The sequence below is a fragment of the Falco cherrug genome, chromosome 8 (genome assembly GCF_023634085.1).
Source record: "Falco cherrug isolate bFalChe1 chromosome 8, bFalChe1.pri, whole genome shotgun sequence".
Lineage (NCBI taxonomy): Eukaryota > Metazoa > Chordata > Aves > Falconiformes > Falconidae > Falco > Falco cherrug.
This window is the reverse complement of record NC_073704.1, coordinates 46080820-46100664: the sequence shown is the minus strand read 5'-3', so window position 1 is coordinate 46100664 and position 19845 is coordinate 46080820. Positions and strand designations below refer to the sequence as shown.

Below are 19845 nucleotides of genomic sequence, written 5' to 3'. Positions count from 1 at the left end.
TATACAGGAGGAACCCCCAACTAGAGGGTCTGCACATGCAGCACTCCCCCTGCAAGCACCGCGCTGCTCCTCCACGTGTGAACACAAGCCCAGGGCTGGAGCCATCAGAGAAAAAAATAATTGAGCAATGGAAATGAAAGCTCTGACGATCTAATGGCAGCCATACAATTGGTGCTAATGACTACTGGCCTAATTACTATAGGTACTACATGGTAACACAGGATGCCATCCGCACCCCAACCACACAGAACTGCTTTTGCAGGAGCGTAGATGGGAGTGCGCTTGGTGTAACTCAGTTTACTTTGACACAGTTACTTCAAGGATGAATTTGCTCCCTGCCGGAGTGATTTTAAATGGAGTACTTTAGGTCCATTAGACGTAGCTGTTCTTAGCCCAGTTCCTGGGACAATACTTATTCTAACAGTTCTTTTTTGAAATACGGCTTATTTCAGATAATAGAGTATCACTAATTTTTGCATTTAAATGACATTCCTTCAAGAAGTCCTGCTCTCAGTAATACTGGCTGCTACGTAAATAATCTTACAGAAAAAGAAATAACACCCTTGTGCCAGATATGAAAAAGAAAAAAAAAAAAAAAAAGCCTTTCTATGACTCCAAGTCTTTAAAGCCTTGATTCCTACCTCAGTTTTCCTTCAACTGAGACAACGTCAAGGCAGCAGAAGCTAGGGGCTAAGAAGATACTGATGAGTGGAAGTGGGAAAAAGGGCTGCCATCCACCTGAGGAGTTGTGTGTCATCCCACCAGTGTCACAGCAGTGGCAGGGGACCAGCTCCAGCCCTGGAGAGGGCTCAGAGTAGCACTTCAGTTTTGTTTTGCTTTGGGTCATGCATTACTTGTAACTAAACAGGAAACCTAGAAATTATATAAGGAAACTTCAACCTGTGCTTCATCACATCCATTTGGGTTTCACTACACAGGGCACAAGTTGGAAACCTAAACCAAGGAGGACAGTGAACAGCAATTCCTTTACCAACACCGTCACGCTGTGATCTAGTCTGCTCGGGGGCCTGCAGGCACCTCTGCGAACCAAGTGGCAGCTGAATAAATAAATACATCTTAACAGCAGATAAAAATACATCCAAACAACAAAAAGGAAATCAACCCACAGGTCCACACAAGTGTGTGCAAGTAGCATCTCTGCATTATTAATTCAGGTCTAATCACACCGGTATCAGAGAACGTAGGGGAGCAGCATCACACTGGAGAGCCTACTGACCATACCTGCTTTGGGTTCCCAGGAGAGATCTCATGGCTTCGCTTGAGTGTTGGCACACCAAGGACAGCAGTAAGAAATTGGGGTCTGCATGGCTCATGAGGACGGTTGTGTGGACACTGTGCCTGGTTTGCTACCTGAGATCTCACTCGAGTAAAGACCAGAAAGCAGCAGCATCTGATGGCTGATCTGGGGCCAAACTGCTGATCCCAGCCCACTGTCCCTCAACAGCCCACGGGATAATCGTTACCAAAAAACCCCGGAACTGAGAATATATGTAAGTACTTAAAAGCAGCTTGCAATACAAGGCCTTTAAGTTTGAAATTATTAACGTGGACCTGAACAGAAGTCTTCCCTTCTCACAGAAAAACAGGATTAGCACAAAAAGGGGTGAGAGTTGCCCAGGGAACCACATCACTAACAGGCTCGCAGAGGTATTGTAGGTCCATATTCACCAAAAGGTTATTCTGCACAGTATTTTCCCCAGCAACTACTTTAACCATCACATTTCTGAGATGCATAACATAGGGTATTCACATCCATGTACTGTACACTTCTTTGGAAACAAGGAACTCCCCTTACCTTCCTTTCTGCCTTCTCACTTTCCTTCAGTTTAGCCAATGCCTTCTTCAGCTCCTGGGATGTGAATGAATTTGAGTCAACATCCACCCTGCCCAGCAACAAAACAAAACATGTCAGAAGCAAACAATTGTGTATCTAATATTTTCACTGTGATACACTAGCAACGGATACTGTCAGGAGGAAAGGACCCAAGAGCACTATGTTTCCATGCACTTCACTTAAAACACACAAAACCCCTCCATGCTCAAGAAGGTATTAGTCCAAGTGCTACGTATTGTGCATGGTTTGCAGACACTTCACCCTGACAGTCAAAAAAGGTTCCGTAATCTGCACACTGACCCAAAATCTCAAGTCGTAACACAATAAAAATAGCCGATTAATTTATACCTCTGAATTTCACATTGCAACACAGAAAAGCAGGAAGTGTTTCAGAGGAAAAATGAAAAAGTGCCACTGTGCCACTAAATCATTGCTAAGGACTTGCAAGCTTTAACATGGAGATTTACAGCTGAAGTTCTGATGATCGTCACACACAAAGTTAGGGCAAGGGTAAACGCAAGCAGAAATTACATGGAAGTGCTAAAAAAAAAATATGTTGTGCTGCTCTTTACACCTATCTCATTGGTTCAGAGAGTGTTTATCTGGGCCACACACACTCTTGCACAGAAAAAAGGAAAGCCAACTGTTGAGGCATCGTGAAGCTAAAGAGCCTCTCCATGCGCTGAACAGGAGTAACTGGGGGAGCGAGGGAAGCAGTGATAAATCCCACACACTTTAGGAAAAGAAAGTTTCCCATAGTAACTAAACCTGTCTTTGTTAGGAGGGTGCCAACGGGAAAGTCAGCACCAGTGAAACTTTTAAAACAACTTTTGAAATGTGGGTGCAGGGAAGGCTGTCTGATCCAAGGAGAACGCCAGCAGTAACTGATGTGTAAATGAATGCTGCGAGCCCGCTGACTGTACAGAGCTAAAAACACTGTATCTGGATCAGGTCAACACAATCAAAGCCCCTCACAACTGCTCCGATGGTTTCAGCTTAGAAAGTAGTTTCAGGCTGATTGCTGCAGATGTTTCAAAGGACTGCTGTCATTCAAAGGCGGCACATTGCAAATTTAGTTTCGGTGTCACGGCATGAGAAGCCATGAAGGTGTCTGAATGTGCACTCAGGGCACTGCTACCGCCATCCCAAAGGGATCACAAAGCACAGGTTCTCAGCACTGCTGAACTCTTAAACCAGCAATTAAGTCTCAGGAAGAACCAGCAAGGAAGTGAACCGGGGAACCCGGCCTCAATAAAAGACATGAACCCCGCAGCCCACCCACCTGATGCTTTGCACCACCATACCTTTTTCTTCTTCTCTCTTCTCTCGTGTCACGTTTTCCATTTTCACTATCTGGGAGCTTGGCTTCTCTGTCTCCCGTCTGCAGATTCAATCGTACGTGTGACCCTGCAGGAACGGCTTGACCTGCAAACCAAGGTCGGGTTATTCCAGAGCACGTGCATTAGCCCAGCTCTGCACGGAGGCAGGAGCTGACAGCACATGCTCCTGCCTACGCCAGGGAGAGAACAGCCTTGTCCCGCAAGGGAACAGCAGCCGGCCAGCCCCTCTGCCCTCCATCAGCAGCCCTCAGACACAAGGGCTGTTCTAACCTCGCAGAAATGCCACCCCGACTCACCGCCTGCCTCTCCGTGCCGCGGCGCAGGAGGGACCCCGAGCCCAGCGCAGCACCGGCTCCCTCCTCCCTGCCGAGGCCACCTGGGGAGCGGTAAAACCCACATCAGGAGCGGATTTGGGGGCTGTTTGGGAAAAGGGGAATCGGATGCTGATGGGGGTAGACAACATAAAATACAGCTGCCCAAGTGAAATCAAAGCGTACAGACAGGTACGCCGGATATGAAGCACACCAAGGCGAGGCTGTGTCGGTTTGGAAATACTCTGTTAAAAAGAATATATGATCACTACTATCTGCCAACAAAAAATACACAGAATACATTAAGGTTTGGTTTTAAATGCAGAAAAGATGGGAAATTCAGAGTGTTTTTTCTTGGTCATAATTCACCACAAACACATCACAATGGGCAGCCACAGCACCGGGATGGAGAGGTGGCAATATCTGGCTGCTGTTTCTCGATGTCACTCCCCCTTCTTTTAATGCAGGAAATCTGCCTGCTTAGGAGAGCAAGGCTGCAGCTGCAGGAATGCAGAGATCTCAGCTGCACACAGACAGACAGACAGACCCCACTGCTCAGGCTACACTATTGATGAGGTCTCCCTATTCAGCCTTTCCTTTATCTGCTTCCTTTTACCTACAAGGATGCCTCAGATAAAACAGCACACCACACAGGAGACAGGTAGCATCTCCCACCAAAGGGAAGTGAAGACAAGGATAATTAATTTGTACAATAAATACACGTACTCAAAGACAAAATGCTCTAGTCTAGGGAACAACCAGATTGATCCCTCCCTCTTCAAGACCAAAGAGGCATTTCACTGATCAAAGGACCTGGTGCTTCCTACATAAGACCAGGATGTTTGTCATAATTCAGACAAAAACATTTCAAAGCCTAAAGCCATCCAGCAGGTATAAGTGCATTTAGAAAGATCAGGAAAATCCATTTGGGAGGATTTCACATTAAAACAGGGTGCATTTCTGATAGCTCCTCTTTCTCTCCACCATCTCCTGTCCCTAGGGAGTTGCATTGGTTGGATATATGAGGGGACAGATGTGATTATCTTCCCCCACCTTAAACTATGCAAGGACAGGCTAGACACGCCACCCCCGCACGTGGCACACTCTCCTCCGACGGCCCCAGACCTCCTCCTGCTCCTTTACTTGTGAATCGCAGCAGCTTTAATCTGTGTGTCTATCTAGAGGAGCATCTTCCCACTCTGAAAAGGTGGGCTTTGCAGGAACTCGCTGTGATAGCTGAGCTGTCCCCGTCACAGCGATGCAGGCAATGCAGCTGGGACACACCGGTCAAAAAGGAGCTTGCAGGATGTCCGCAAAAAGGACCACGCTGCACCACCTCTCCCAATTTCAGGAGACACTGAGGCAGGGGTCAGAAAAAAGCAATAATTATCAAACGGCACTGTGTGCCGAACACAGAGATGCACGAGGATGTCCTCCTCCTCCACCAGCACGAACACCGCTCAGGGGCAAAGGTGAGGGGCGAGCGTGGTCCTTGCCCTCCCAAAGCCAGCGCCTTTCCTCGCCGGGTCACAGGCACCGGGGCAGCCCAGGTTACAGCCACAGCACTCACTGAAGCGACTCCTGAGTTGTCAGACACAGCCAGAAATAAATGTCCCCGTTAGAAGAGTACAGTATATTCCGACTGTCGTGCTCCCGGTTCATCTGGCCACGTTAGTTCACTCGGTTGCCAGCAGAGAGGAACAAGGCTGATGGGCTTTGCTTGAAAGAAGCATCAAAAGGGAAAGTACGGGAGCAGCCTGCAGAAGGGCTGAGCGGCTCCCGTGTGATCAGCCCTCCCAGTTACTATTTTCAGCAAGCAGTAAACAAACGAAAACATGAACCCCACCATGCACGAGCTCACAAACCCAGCGCAACCAAATTCAGGAGGTTGCCATCAGAGAAGACACAAACCTCTCCTTGTTTCTGTTTCTTCGCGCTTTGCTAAACGAGATGTGACTGAGACCATCCAACCCCAGAGCGAAGTCCCAGCCTCGATGTATTTAAGCGCCTTTTGTTGCTACAGGGATTTCTTCTCGCTATTGCGCACAGCAGCACAGGTTCATGCCGCAGCAGGACAAACATACTGCTTTGTTAAATAAATCAAGACACACAGCTCTCTCTTCGGCAAAAAGATTGGCGTAGTCACTTAAAAATATTCCAGACGTTTGAGACAGGATGAGGTCTTCAGTCTTGTTTAGCTTGGGGTATTTTGAAGTATTATTCATAAAGAGTGTTTGAGGGTGGGTTGACTTGAATAATGTGATTAAAATTGCCGATTCAAATGAGCAAGCTGGAAATCCTGAATTTTAATCATGTTTCACTATGTAGCTTCTAGACACTTCCCTTAAAAACAGCTGATTCTTTTTGATTCCTATAATTTGATACTATTCAACAACTGGGAGCACACACCGGAGCGATACATATGTAAGCAATTACACAGCTTCACGTGCTGTTTAATACAGAATCATACTCTTAATAGCCTTTTTCCTAAAATAATTGGTTTTTCACTTACTGTTTGTATTAAGTTGCATTTGGGAAAAGAAACAATTTAAAAATATAAAAACAAGTTTATATTTAAGCAATTTTTGACTTTTTTTCTCTTTGATACATTAAAACAACAAAAAAAAGATTATGTCTATCCAAGCAGGTATGCATTGCATGTCTGTGCTAGTGAATGAAGCTGAATGGTCTCACTTTCCAGAGATCTCCAAATCCTACAAGTACTAGATCTCATCCTGTCCTACTCCCTTGCTCCCTATAAAGGGAAAGAAGAGTTTCCATTTTTATTAATTCCCCACCCCCAAATCAACTACTAGTAGAAATAGCTGCGAAAACCCCTCCGTGAACCCGCAGAAAAGGCTATAGCTGTCGGAGGAGGAAGCAGCAAACTCCTTCCCCCACAACTGCTTTGTATTATTTACTACTTTAAAAATATCCCCTACGTGGGGTTTTTTAAACCACAACTAAAATTATTTGAATACACGTTACTGCATCAGCTTGGGTTGACGGATCCAAGGGAAAGCCAGGGGGTTTAAGCAGACGACCCAGTGTCCCTGTCAGGGATGCACCACCCGCCTGCCCTCAGTCCCTCAGCCCTCCACCTCACAGCCAGAATGATAGCATCCACCAGGTGAAATACTCCCAGGGGATAAAAAACCCCTTGCCGCCGCACAAATGACAAGGTATTTATTGGAAATAAATGTCAAAGCAAAACGACAGCATTTATTCTCCGAGCAGGAGACACTGATCCTGTGGCAAGGCGCTGCTGGGACGGCGTTACTGCTGTTCTGGATTAATCCCTTTATCAGCCGCGGAAGCGCCAGGCCAGGCTTTGCTCTCCCACGGGAGCTGGACCACGACCGCTTGGACTCCCACTGCTCCCCGGACAGACCGGCACTGTGCCTGGGCGCTCCACCGCTCCAGCAGCCGCAGCCTAAAAACTCCTGGACTTTTGGAGGTCCTGCAAGTGCATTAGCATTCATCTTATTTGGATGTCTTCTGCCTGTCCTGAAAGTTGCTTAAAGTGATGCCAAGGGAGAATTTAATTTATAGCCCTATTCTTTTAATCTTGGTCAGCCAGATTTTTTCAGACATCCGTTTATTTCTTCTTATAATATATTAGATGGAGTTACAGCACTGGAGTTGGCTTCAAGGCAGCAAGTCACTTGCAGGGGTTCTGCTGACATTTATAAACTGATGCTATTTCTCTCTTGTGTTTTATGTTATCAGCTAAACCTGTCGACTTAAATTATTGCCTTGTAACCAAATCACAGTTATCTGTTATTCTGTTATGTGTATGTTTCTGAAGCTCTATACCTATATCAAGCTTCGCAGAGGTTGAAAACAAGACGATAAATAAATAAACAAATGGAAAACAGAACACACTTCTACCACACTCACAACTAAGGCAAGAATCAGGTGCATTAATATACAGGATAGCTAAAAGCAGAAGGCTGCGGTGCTGAATATACATGACGTAGCAATACCCAAGTAACCTCATCTCTCTTTTTCTAGGCCAACCCAACGACCAACTGTGCTTCCTCACAAAATAAGCAAGGTCTCTTTCTGCCCTGTTCCTTCCCAGTACATATCCCCTTTAGTGCTGGCCACAAGCGGTTTTGCATTTCTGTGTGGGGACAAGGCTGAGCCCCAAGTCATTACACAGCAACAGGCAGGCATTAAAAATAAACAGGTAAGTTTAACATCATACATAGACATACAAATCCCATATCGAGATGGTGCAGTAACTCACTGTGCTCCTGGCAGCAGCTTCTCCATCCCTTACCCACCCCTTGGACTCTTGAGCCGCCACCCATTGACCTGCTCAGCAAGAGAAGCCCACAAGGGACACGAGGCTCTCCCCATCCAGAAACACCTTTTGGCACCCGTTTTCCCCTACGGCAGAGAAATGCCCCCCTGGGAAGGCATCTGCAAGCAGAAAAAAGGGCGATCCTGCTCACCAGACAGATCCCCTGGTTTCTCCCCAAGTGAGTATCCTTATTTGCCATTGCAAAAAAAAAACCAACCAAAACCAACAACCAACACCAACCCCCCCAAAACTCCAAACAAATCTATTAAAAACACGAAAACAAGCCACAGTTGTGAGTCAGTAACTGGCTCTGCAGTTCTCAGAAATCACCTCGCTATCAGAGCAAGCATCAGGTAACTTCTACCTTTCTTTACTCTTTGTTTCTTTTGTCACAGGGGAGTGAGGGGACAGGGACTTTCTCTCTAACACAGGCAACAAAAGAATCTGTGAATCAATACGTGAATGTTCCCAGCAAAACAAACCAGCAGTGCTGCAATATTAAAAATAATAAGGCTGTATAAGACTGACAGAGCATCCACAAAAAGTTATCTGATGGCACCATACCTACTCCTTTAATAAAATAATGATTAAAAGAACCCAAAAAACCAAAACAATACATGGAGACAAATCCCAGGAAGCAGTGGAGCTCCACTCTGCCGCATCACAGGCACCACGAGCCACCAGTGCCACAGGTGGCTCAATGGGAGAGGCTGGGGCAACACATGCTGGGGACGCACAGGGGGACCCAGCTGCGCTGGCACTTGCTCATGGTGCCACCCTGCCGCGGGTGGGCCTGGGGAGAGACGGGGGTGTCACGCAGCACGGTGCTCCAGCTGCACAAAGATGCTGCCTGTTTCTCAGGCTGAACGCTGGGCTCTGAGGAGCAGGGAGGAGCCAGCCCTGGTCTGAAGGGGCTCAGTGCGTGCTCTGACCCCCAAAGTCACCGCGCAGCGCCGTCGAGCAAGGAAGCAGCAAAGCCTGGCTGCTTTTTTTGGGTTTGGTTGGTTTTTTTAAGGGTGAGTCATATGGCTCCTTGGATTGCTTGTTATTTCAAAACAGAACATTTTTACATACAAAAGGAAGGGAAGATGTGTAGAAGACACAGGTCAGGAAGAGCCGGGTTACTGATGGAGGCGGGAGCCCAGAGCCCGAATTTCATTTTGCCACTTCCCTGCTCACCCATCTACAGCCCCTTGCGTTAGTTCACTTTCTGGCACTCACCACTCCTCCCAATTAAGTGCCATCGGAAAAGGTCATTAATATGCTACATACCACCTCTTCCAGATAGCCAGCGGCGAGGTTTAACGGCATCAGGCCTGGAAGCTTCTCCCAGCAGCCACCCCAGCATTGCCCAGCATTTCTCCTGTACCCCGCCAGGGGCAGGGGGGCTCAGGCACCTGCACCCCCATGTCAGGCAGACACTCCTACGACGTGAATCGCTTTACAAAGCCACTTCACGTGATCTCTTTCTTCCATTAGTTCTGTACTTCTCCCGGGAAACCACAGGTGCCTGCTGAGCACAGCTCATCCCGGGAGAAGCACCACCCTGGTCACTGCCCCCGGCTTCTCGGGTCCACACCGTCAGTGGCAGCAGGGGCTCTAATTACCTACTGTAATTACTTATAGAGAAAACCCTTTTATAATCACTCTAGTCTGCCATGTTCCTCAAGCACATGCCTGTCGCATCCACAGGGGATGGGATGCCAGACAAACCCCTGCCGTGACCCCCCACAGCCCTTCACACCATGCAACCGCTCCTGGGGCAGAGGGGCTGCCTCTGCCTGCTAATGAGAAGTCCTGGCAGCCTCAGGCTGGTTTTATCACCGTTATTTTGTCTTATCATTGCACCCCAATACAAAGATCCTGCTGTGCAAAGGGCTGACAAGGATAAAGAGACGTCCTTCCCTTCCTGGGATTACAAAGGAAAGGATGAGAGAGGAGTTTTATCCTTACGGCGGCATGAGAAACAGCTCAGGCGGCTGCTTTCTCCTGCCTCCCGGAGCAGGCAGACAAACGCTGAGCAGGAGTGGCCCAGTCCCCAAGCCACAGACACAGCTCTCAGCCCCAGCTCGCACCAGTGTCTTCCAGAGACTCCTGAATGTGATAAATTCTTGAGAGACTGAACGAACAGTTAAAAAAATCTTCAACAAAATCAAGGATGCTTCATGTAAGACAATTCAGTTGGTTAGTTTATCTAACAAATCTTTTATATAATACACCAAGCTATGCTAATAAATATCCTGCAATCCAATCTGTCAAAATGATGTCTAAATACATCTCCAATTCCAATTTTGTTCCATGCTGCAGCAGAGCAGGGACAGGAGCCACCTGAAATGCTTTCAAGCTCGCCAAGTACGAATCTTGTTATTTCAAAACAGAACATTTTTACATGCAAAAGGAAGGGAAGATGTGTAGAAGACACAGGTCAGGAAGAGCCAGGTTACTGATGGAGGCGGGAGCCCAGAGCCCGAATTTCATTTTGCCACTTCCCTGCTCACCCATCTACAGCCCCTTGCGTTAGTTCACTTTCTGGCACTCACCACTCCTCCCAATTAAGTGGTGAGTACAAGTACAATCGCCAAGTTCCCCGTTCCACACCCAGCGCTGCTGCTGGCAGCAAAGCCATCCCTGGGAAAACCCCAAAAACACTGCACTGAGACATCCCAACACAAAGTGCCACCATCCCTGCTCCTGCCCAGGCTCCCCATGTGTCTCAAAGAAGCAGCACTGCTTTCTGCTGGGCTTGAACCCTACCAAACAGGGTACAGAGAAAGGGCCATTTCTATTCCAGTTTCTTATTAAGTAAGAAAGAAGCTACTTACTGGTGCTCACTGGGTTACTGTTTTCCTATGGCCAGTGCCACAGAGACCGTTGTGTGGACTCGGGGTGCCAAGGGCTCCTCACAACCAGAATTACAGGGAGACATGGGCCTGCAGCCAACCTCGGGAGAACTTTCTTTCTTGCATCCTATTTCTCAATGCCAACTGCTTGCTGGCTGCAGCAATAACCATGCCTTTAAACACCATCCATCAGGCCTACAGCTCAAACATTTGTTTATCTGAAAAGGGTTTTAGAGCCTCTTTTGTCCTAGTGCTCAGAGGTCTTCTCTGTAATTTGTTTCCCTCGGCAGATATAATAAAAACATTTTTTAAATGATGCCAGAAACAAATCCCTCTTTCCACAATCTGATCTGCAGCTAGCAGAGAACAAAGGCTTGCAAGGATGGGGCTTTCCGGTAAGTAATGTTTGGGTAGGCATGTGACAGCATCCGTTACATTTGGACACTCAGCTGGACAACCACTTACGACTGCCAATTTAAACTGATCCAGTGCTCTCCCATGGCACCAGTATTTATGTTCTCTCAATTGATCAGCAAGCGCCAGGGGCCATGAGCCCAGCCATCCAAACCAGCGCACCCCGTGAGCAGCGGGCTCCAGCTCCCGACGCCTCCTGCCAGACCCCTGCTGCCTGCATTCGGCTTCGCCGCTGGCTCTGGCAGCGGGGGCGGAAGGGGAGGGAGAGGCAGGGAAACCCAGCGGTGGCAGGGACCAACCCTGGCTGACACTGCCAGAGCAGGACCATTTAACTCACGCCCACCATCACTGGCAGCCAAAAAGATTATTCTGCCCACGTAGCGTCGCCTCGTGCAGGGGCATGCACAGAGCCGAGCTAGCTGTGCCTGAAATCCCACCCAGCCTCGACCCTCCCGCAGCGGGACAATCGCCGAGGACGAGGCAGCCGGCTGGCACGGGCAGGGCAGGCACGGACCTCCCGCAAGGTGTCTGCCGCTTTCCGGGATGCTCCGAGACAGTACGCCGTGGGAGCGAGGGCGGATGCTAGCGAGGTGCCTGGGGAGGAAGGCTCTTGGGGAAGGAGCGGCGGGAGGGCTCGGGAGAGGACATATGGTGCCTCTCTGATGGGAGTCGCTGCTGTAGCATCTGCTGATATAGCTTCTGCTGCTGCCAACACAGAAAAGCTTCATATGGCAAAGAGCTCCTCGCAACAAGTGCTTCTGCCCTTCCACCCCACTCTCTGCAAAGGCTTCTCACTCACTTGCACTGCAACAGCAGAGAATACACCAGGAAAAAAAAATAGCACGGAAGGAAGAGGAAGGGTTGCCCTTTCGGAAAATTGGCAAAAACACAACGTTTTCACTTCCTAAGCAAATCCTCATCCCCAGCTTCAAGCCACCCATTTCTTACGCATTGCCACACACCCTTGGTTAGACACGATGTGCGCACTTAGTGATCCAATACAAAGCACGCAATTTATTTTCTTTTCTGATATTGGGCTCAAGTCTGTGAACTGTAGTAGTTTAGAGAGTTTAATCCCACGAAGGTCTGGACAGCAGCAGAAATGCAAAGATCAAAGGTGTCCAGCCACACTGATTATTTCAGCTACCAAATGGCGTGCCAGGCTGCAGGGACACTGCAGCGCCCTTTCTCTCACAATGCCACCAAGTCGACATCCAAGAGAAACGTTAATTACAAAAGCCAGTTTTAATCCTTCTCCAACTCACTAAATTATTTAACCCCAATCCTATGCTACCTCATAATGTCACTGCAACCTATTCAATAACTACCGTCCCAAAGGTGTATTTGTTATACTAGAAAGGCCATCTCGGAAGCTGAAAGCTTATCTACGTTCAGAGAAGACCAAAGCAGAACGCTGGCAGCAAAGGACAAGCTGGATGACCAGGAGAACTGAGAACCTGACAAAAGGAACTGAGGATGATATTTATCCTGCCAAATTTTAAGGCATCTGATACCTTTCTGAGACAGGTACCATTCACTTCTTTACTATGACAGAAATTAGCACCTCCAGAGCATCACCAAGCACAGCTGCCTTCCACATCTGTCGCTCTCAGAGAGCCTCTCCCTCTCTGCAGTGACTGTTGAGGTGGTCACGACAGATGAAAATCAGGGCAGAGAAAACCACCCCAAAAAACCCAGCAATGCAGAGGCATGGGAAGGACGCAACTGCTCTCTAGGGAGGGACAATCCACCAGGACCAGTGCCAGTGTGAGAACCAGGAGGTCTAAGCTGGCCATGCTTAATCCATGGTTGGAAACAAGAAGCTGATGACTAAGACTGTCCAACAGGAGTAAAAAGGGGCAAAAAAAGGACACAATTTTCAAGAGGAAGCCTGGGAAGCTCAGGAAAGGGTCTTCAGGACCAGGTCTCAGTTCCTGTCTTCAGATTCCGTGTTTATAACTCAATCAAGGCTGAAACTGAAAAGATAAGACACAACAGAGGAAAACCAAACTCCTTTCTCCCAGCTCCAGCTATCACCGGGAGTGTTTCAGGACACGCTGCGCTGCTGGCAAGGCGTGCAGCTTATTGACTCTGACTGCATCACTACTCGACGCGTGTCTGCTGGCTTATCTCTCACTTTCACACCAGCGGCCACAGTAACATCCTGGCACCACTGTTTCCCGAACCCACAGCATCCCCCAGAGCCAAGGGAGCCCAGGTCCACCGACGGTTGGACAACACTTTCCTGGTTCAGCGCTGGAAGGTGCCCGATCTGAACCGCCTGGCTGCGAGACCAGCAGAACGTATTGGAGAAACCCGTCTGCCAGCTACGCTGCCAAGCTATAGTGAGAACGAATTTGAATAATAAAAGCTGGAATAAGAAGATGCCTTGGAGAGAGCACTGGTATAGTGCTTTCCGAAGCTTCAATTTAAAGCCTTGTTTCTAAAGCTAATGCAGTCGTAAGGGACATTAGCCTCATTTTTGTCAAGAGAACTTGTCAGCACAGCAGTATTTAAGATAAGACACTAAGGACTCGTTTCATTTCGCAGACAGATCACCAGGAAAGAAAGTAGTTGTGCCACACTTGCTTCACAGGAAAATAAATTTACATTCTCCCTGGGCCTAATCACGGGATGCTGTTTTATAACACCGCCCATGCGAGCAGCCTGATGTTTTATCAGCGTGCACACTGCAGCAGAGATGGGATCCAAATCCACCGTGGGGCTAGTGCGGGACCCCACAGGGAGGTGCCTGAGGCAGGCCACCGCTGGCGACAGGCACCCAGGGACACGGAGCCTGCCATCTCCCATCCACACACAACAGGCAAAACATCTGGCCCAGCTCCTGAAGGGTCAGGTCCTCCTACCGATAGTGCTCACCAGCTGAGCCACGACCAGTGGACTGTGATTTGAGGGCTAAGGGGAGAAAACCAATGGTAGAAATAGAGAATTGGCTTTGCCTCCTCAGCAGTACGAGCAGGAGATTGAAATGGAACTGGGCTGGCCTGGGTGTTAGAGATGCGCCACGGGCGAGTCAGCGGAAAGGGAAGAAAAGAGGCTATACCCTGCATCATTAGAACGAAAAAAACCAAACCCCAAATCAAACAAAACTACAAAAGCTATATTTGCATGATCCCCCTTCCATCACACCTTGCTTTAAGAAATCAAAACGTTCCCAGGAGCCCAGGTGCGTAACACTGGCACAGCTTCACACCTGCCCACGTGCCAGCCCCAGAGCTGTGTTTGCAACAAGTCCAACATAACAAGGCTGGTGCCCGGGCATAAAGGCTACTCCGAGACTTGCAGCTTCCTCAGCAAAAAGCTGAAAATGCCCTTTTATTTGCAGTTGTCACTCAGAAGTAACAGCAGTATAACCTTGTCCCCAGCTTTGGAACAGAACCAGCTTGCAGAGGAAGCACAACCCTGGGCTGCAGGCTCGAGGGCAGGAGGGTGGCTCAGCTCTGCTACGGATTCTGCACTTGCAGAAGAACTAAATCATTACAACGGCCAGAAACGTCCCTCGGGAAGGAAATCCTCTCAAAGATAAATCAATAACTCAGTGTAATTTTAGCATGCAGCCAGAAGAATTTACATTGCCAGGAAGGCTGAGAGCTCTGCCACAGAGACAGAGCCACAGCATCATCAAACGGCCCTGCAGCGGACCCCTACCCAAGACCTCAGGCTCTAGGTATTCACGGCAAAGGCAGGAGCCCAGGCTGTGCCATGCCGGGACCTCTACGGACCCAAAATGAAACGGCAGCAGCAGGAACATGGTAGGACAAAACTCCCTTGAGACAAACCTTCCTGTCCCTGGCTGTCCCAGCTGCCCTCCTCTGCAGCGGAGTGGCGGTTCTCCGCAGGCACGGCAGCACTGCAAACGCTCCCAGACCTTGCAGGGCAAGAGGTGTGTGAGTACAGAGCGCGAGCCAGAACGAGCACAGGAGTACGGGGGAGCGCCACAGCCTTCACCCCCTGCCCAGACTTACAGGGGTTCCACCAGCCAAACCACCCCCAAAAAAGGCAACACAGATATGCGGCAGCACTCAGTGATTAACGAGACTGCAATTTACGTAATTATATTAATGCATAGTACACTTGGACCGATAAGTTCAAGGAAACTAATGACACTTTACAGCACAGTTCAACACTGAGCAGTAACTCTAGCAAAAAGAAAAAAAAAGGCCCCTAATTATTCAGTAGTTGTTCTCCTCCCAGATTCTCAGGGTCAGCCTGGAGGAGAAGGTGGCCTGAATTATATTTTCGTTTCCAGAACATCAACAGAATTGCTAACTAAGTTCCAGCAGCAAGGTCGAAGCCTGCCCACAGTGATGCACGCCATCCCCCTCCTGGCTGCCGGCTCCAGCACACAGAGGCACCACTGCACCCCAGATCTCAGGCTGCCCGTGTCCTCTGCAAACGTGTTCAAAACACCCGCACTCTTGTGCTGCTCCTCCAGAGACACAGGACCAGTGCCTCTGCCATCTTTTTGCTTTGGTGCCCAGCATGGATGGATAAAGTACAACTAATTCTTTAGAAGCTAAAATTGGCCTTCACGAAGCACGGTGTGTTTTACGTGTCAAGGAGTTGACCCTCACTGAAGATAAACTTGACGAGCAAAGACCCCAACCCCCCTGCAGCAATTCACTGTACGCCCAGGCCACCTACACGGTGCATATTGTTGCAACCAAAGCACCCAGCAGACGTGGAGCAAAGGGCTTGGAAGGAGCCTGCCTGCAGGCGGGTGTTCAACAGCAATGCCCATACCTGCCTGGAGAGCTCTGCAGCGGGACTGCTCATCACCCCGCTTCACAGAGCTCGAGGCACATGCAAACCCTCCCTACGCAGGCGGCTGCTGTTGCCGCTCTTTCTCCTTTGTGCTTTTAGGACCTGCCACATGCACACAGACGTGCGGTCCCCTGTCCTCCCGCACGCGCCCTTCCCCTGCCGCAGCCCGCCTGCAGTAACTGATGCATTTTGGAGCCTCTGTGCTGGTCACAGCCATGTCACTCCTCACACCCTCCTCCGATCCCAACAAGCTCTCAAACAGATGTGCCCATGCTCCACCAACGCTGATGGGCTCCAAGAGCCTGTAGCTGCAAATCCAGCTTTACAGCAGCTACAGATGCGCTCTATGTTTCCATATTATTTCATCGAGACTTGGACTTTGTGCTTCTGAAATGCCAAGATCTGCTAGCAGAGCTGATCCAAGGGGTGAAGCCACAGCTCGTGCCAGTGCTGCTCCAAAGATGAAGATGCTTTATGACCACCCCAAACAAAACCAGGACAACCTGTTACGTTCCTACAATGCTGAACACAAAGATGCCCAAGAAGTCAGGGCAGAACAACTCTGCCACGACAACACAAAAGAGGAGACCCCACAAGCCCACCACCATGCCTGATACAAAACCAAAATTAAAACCAAAATCAGATGAATGGTCACAAGTTTAGTGTCTCAGGATCGCACCCATGGGCCACAAGCCAGCAAAGCTCTTCTGGTAGCTTCCACGCTCAGAAGCGGCATCCTTCAAGAGGGAACATGCAAAAAGCCAGCTCAGTGATGATGGGTAAGACACACACAAAGTAATCCGTCACATGCCTCTCTGTGTGCACCCAAATGTCCTGCAACACAATTAGAAATCAATAGCAAGACACAGAAACCCTCAACCACACAGCGAAATGTAAAGAACGCTTGTAATATTGATTTTAAAAGTGCTTCAGAGAAGACAGTTGTGAAGGAGTCTGAGAAAGCAAAGCAAAATGCCGGAATTAAAGCCTTTTTTCCTCAAAAAGACATTAATAATGGATTTTCAATGCAAGAAGAAAAACTGAAACCCACACCAGATTCTCCTGGTAATAACAGCTTTCTGCAAAGCCCAACTATTAATGTAGCAGGGACGTCCATCAATCAAGCACAGAGAAAGTACTTTGAGAGCTAAAAAAGGAGCAAGCAAACATCTGCTTTTGGCAACTTAAATTTTGCCCTTAAGCACAAGGAATGTAATAAATTATCAGAAGATTGGGCTTGAACTCATTTTCTTCCATCCTGGAGAGCTAAAGGCTGAGGACAGGGGTAAAGGTACACAAACACACCACCGCTGTGATTTATGCTTGACAAAAATGGAAGAAACAAGGACAGTTTCATTTGTAGACTGAGGAACTCTCGAAAAACACCAGTGTCATTCTCAACACCAACAAGGCAGTGAGCTCCCAACTGCGAATGCGTGGCAACACCTGCAGCGAGGTGACAAGTGAACCATCCTTGCAGCCTGCAGCTTTAGCAACCACCTTTCTGCCGTTACGGGAGTTCTTGTGAACCCTTCTGTACTTTCAGCCAGCCTTAGCCTGTCCAAGGGTGTTCACACACTGGAGCGGTGCCAGGGTGGGGGGACAAGATGTGCAAACTTGCTCCGAGAGTCGCATCCCTCCTCCCTACAGCTCTTTGCGTTGCCGCACGCTGCCCATGGGCGGCTGCGGTGCTTGAGGCAGGGCACCGGTGCCTGCATTTTGCAGTGCTCTCGGCAAGCAGCACTTCACATTTTGGGTCCGTCCATGCAGACGAGCACTGACATGGGTGTTAGCAGCAAACCTGAGAAAAGCTGGATTTACACCAAAAAACCCAGCTGCCAAAGAAAGTAATTGGGGTGTCTTTATGCCTCCAGTATTTCCTCTCTTTTAAAACACAGTAGGTCAAAACAAGTGCTGGAGATAATGAACAGAATTTACTGATTCAACCAGAAGAAGCTGCAGGCATCACTGCAACTAAGTCTTAATAAATTCTGAAGAGTGACACTATAAAATGACATTATGGTAGTCTGTATTTATTGCCTCCCCATGCTTTCTGTATCCAAGGTGCCACGTTACGCTTAATAACAGTTTTTCTCCCCAGCTGCCAGTGTTGCAAATCCTACCTGACGAGCTGCCGGTTGGGGTTAAGCCCCCCAAATACACACATCTTCACTGCTGCAGAGCTTTGCACGCACAAGGGTAAGCGATTAATTGATTAATTAATTGAACCAGCAGTGCCCAGGCGATGCACAGGGGGGTACAGGCTGCCTCCTCACCTCAGGGGTGCTGGCTCACAGGGCTCGCTGCTTTGTCCCAGCTCCACCAGCAGAAGTGATGCAGACAAGGAGCAGCCATTGGTGCAAGGCACCGTTGCGCACCGCCAGGTTTCCGAGCAGAAGCATGCTGAGGACGGGCAAACTTCGCTGCCGCGCCTGGAGCACTGCCAGGCAGCACAGTGGCCTGCGCTGGCTGGGCAGCCCCACCAGCAATGTCCTGCCCGGGCTCACAGCAAGCTCTGTGCAAGGCGTCAGGAGGTCCACACGTAAAACCATGGTGGACCAGAGCTCCTCTGCTTCCTCATGCCAGAACAGAAGGAAACCTCCCTGTTCAGGGTTCCCAGCTCCGCTACCACTGCAACATGTGCTTCGGTGACTCCATATCTGGCCTTTAGACCATGCATACAATCCTTCTCCAGTGTGGTCTTCATCAAGTGTCCTGGTTTACCTGTCTGTGCAGTATTCCTAAGCCTGCAAGAAAATCCCCTTTGCACTCAGGCTGCACACTTGGGCTGTGGATGGATACTTGACAAATATGAAGATGCTATTGTCCCACTCCTACCTGCATTATCTACGCTACAAAGGACAAAAAAGAAATCATGTGAACCATCTCTCATTTTCAGGAGGAAAAAAAAAAAGTCAACAAAACTCACACATACACAAATCAGCTTATCAAGTATAAGAGAGAGCAAACAGTAAAAATTGCCAGTGTAGGCGGCCTGACCTAATGCGAGAACATTTGTTGGAGTGGATGAAGGAGAGCATATACACTTGCTCCTCATAAAGCAGTCACATTAACACCTCTGACCGACACAGACTGACTTGGAAGAGCTTCGTCTCTTCCTCCTCTCTTGCTTGCCAGCAAGAGCGGGCTCTCCCAACAGGCAGCCAGGTGAGGTACAAGCTCTCCTCTGTCTGCAGCCTCGCTCTGCTCCTCCTTCAGGACATGTCCTTCCCACTTCAGGATGTAATCCACAGGTTTCGAGAGCACCTGAAAAGATCAGTTGGTGGAAAGATGGTAAAATAGGGGTCACAGGAAAAGCCCCCTGGTTTATCTTCCAGCAAAGGCTCTGGTCCCACAGGGTGCCTTCACTCCAGCCTCTGGCTCCTGGTTCCAGTTCGGCTGGCCCCAGCAGCTGGTCTCAGATGTTACTTTCTGCTGCCTCCCTTCAGAGAAGTCTCCAACAACTCTTGCCATGTTTGCTCATTTCAGATTTCAGCTGGTGTTAGCAAGGGGCAACAGTCAGCATCACCGCCACCACGGTCTGCAGCTCTCTGTGAAGCCCACCGTCAGATCTTCCATTTTAAAAAAGGCACTGCCACACAGGTTGGCTGAGGTTGGAAGACACCTCTGGAGACCATCCTGTCCAAGCCCTGCTCAAGAAGGGTCATCTCCAGCAGGTTGCCCAGGACTGTGTCCAGCTGGGTTTTGAGCATCTCCTAGGATGGAGACTGCACAACCTCTCTGGTGGAGCTGACCTGCTCCACCGTTCAATCACTCAACGGTAAACCGAATTTTTCTGTGTTTGAACAGTCTCTTCCATTTCAATTTTCCCTGTCAAGACCCCTCTGCAGGGCAGCAGACGCCACAGGCGCAGCACCCACTCCTCCCAGCTTTACATCATATAGTCTGTAAATACCTTCCCAGTACCTGTACAAGCCTTCACAACTTGCCACCTCCTTCCAGCTGTAGCTAATTGTGATACAGACAGGTC

The 19845-nt window shown here is 49.0% G+C and overlaps 1 protein-coding gene across 8 annotated transcripts in view; it reads right to left on the bottom strand.

Annotated features, from left to right (window-relative positions):
- The window catches only part of SIL1 (SIL1 nucleotide exchange factor), a 97377-nt gene that overhangs the window by 41424 nt on the left and 36108 nt on the right, over positions 1-19845 (bottom strand). For all 8 annotated transcript variants that reach the window (XM_055719527.1, XM_055719530.1, XM_055719526.1 and 5 more), the window contains 2 exons: positions 3160-3280; positions 1817-1904 (listed from right to left, as the gene is read on the bottom strand). In XM_055719527.1, the coding sequence (XP_055575502.1) occupies positions 1817-1904; positions 3160-3280 (209 nt within the window). The remainder of the gene's footprint in view (positions 1-1816; positions 1905-3159; positions 3281-19845) is intronic.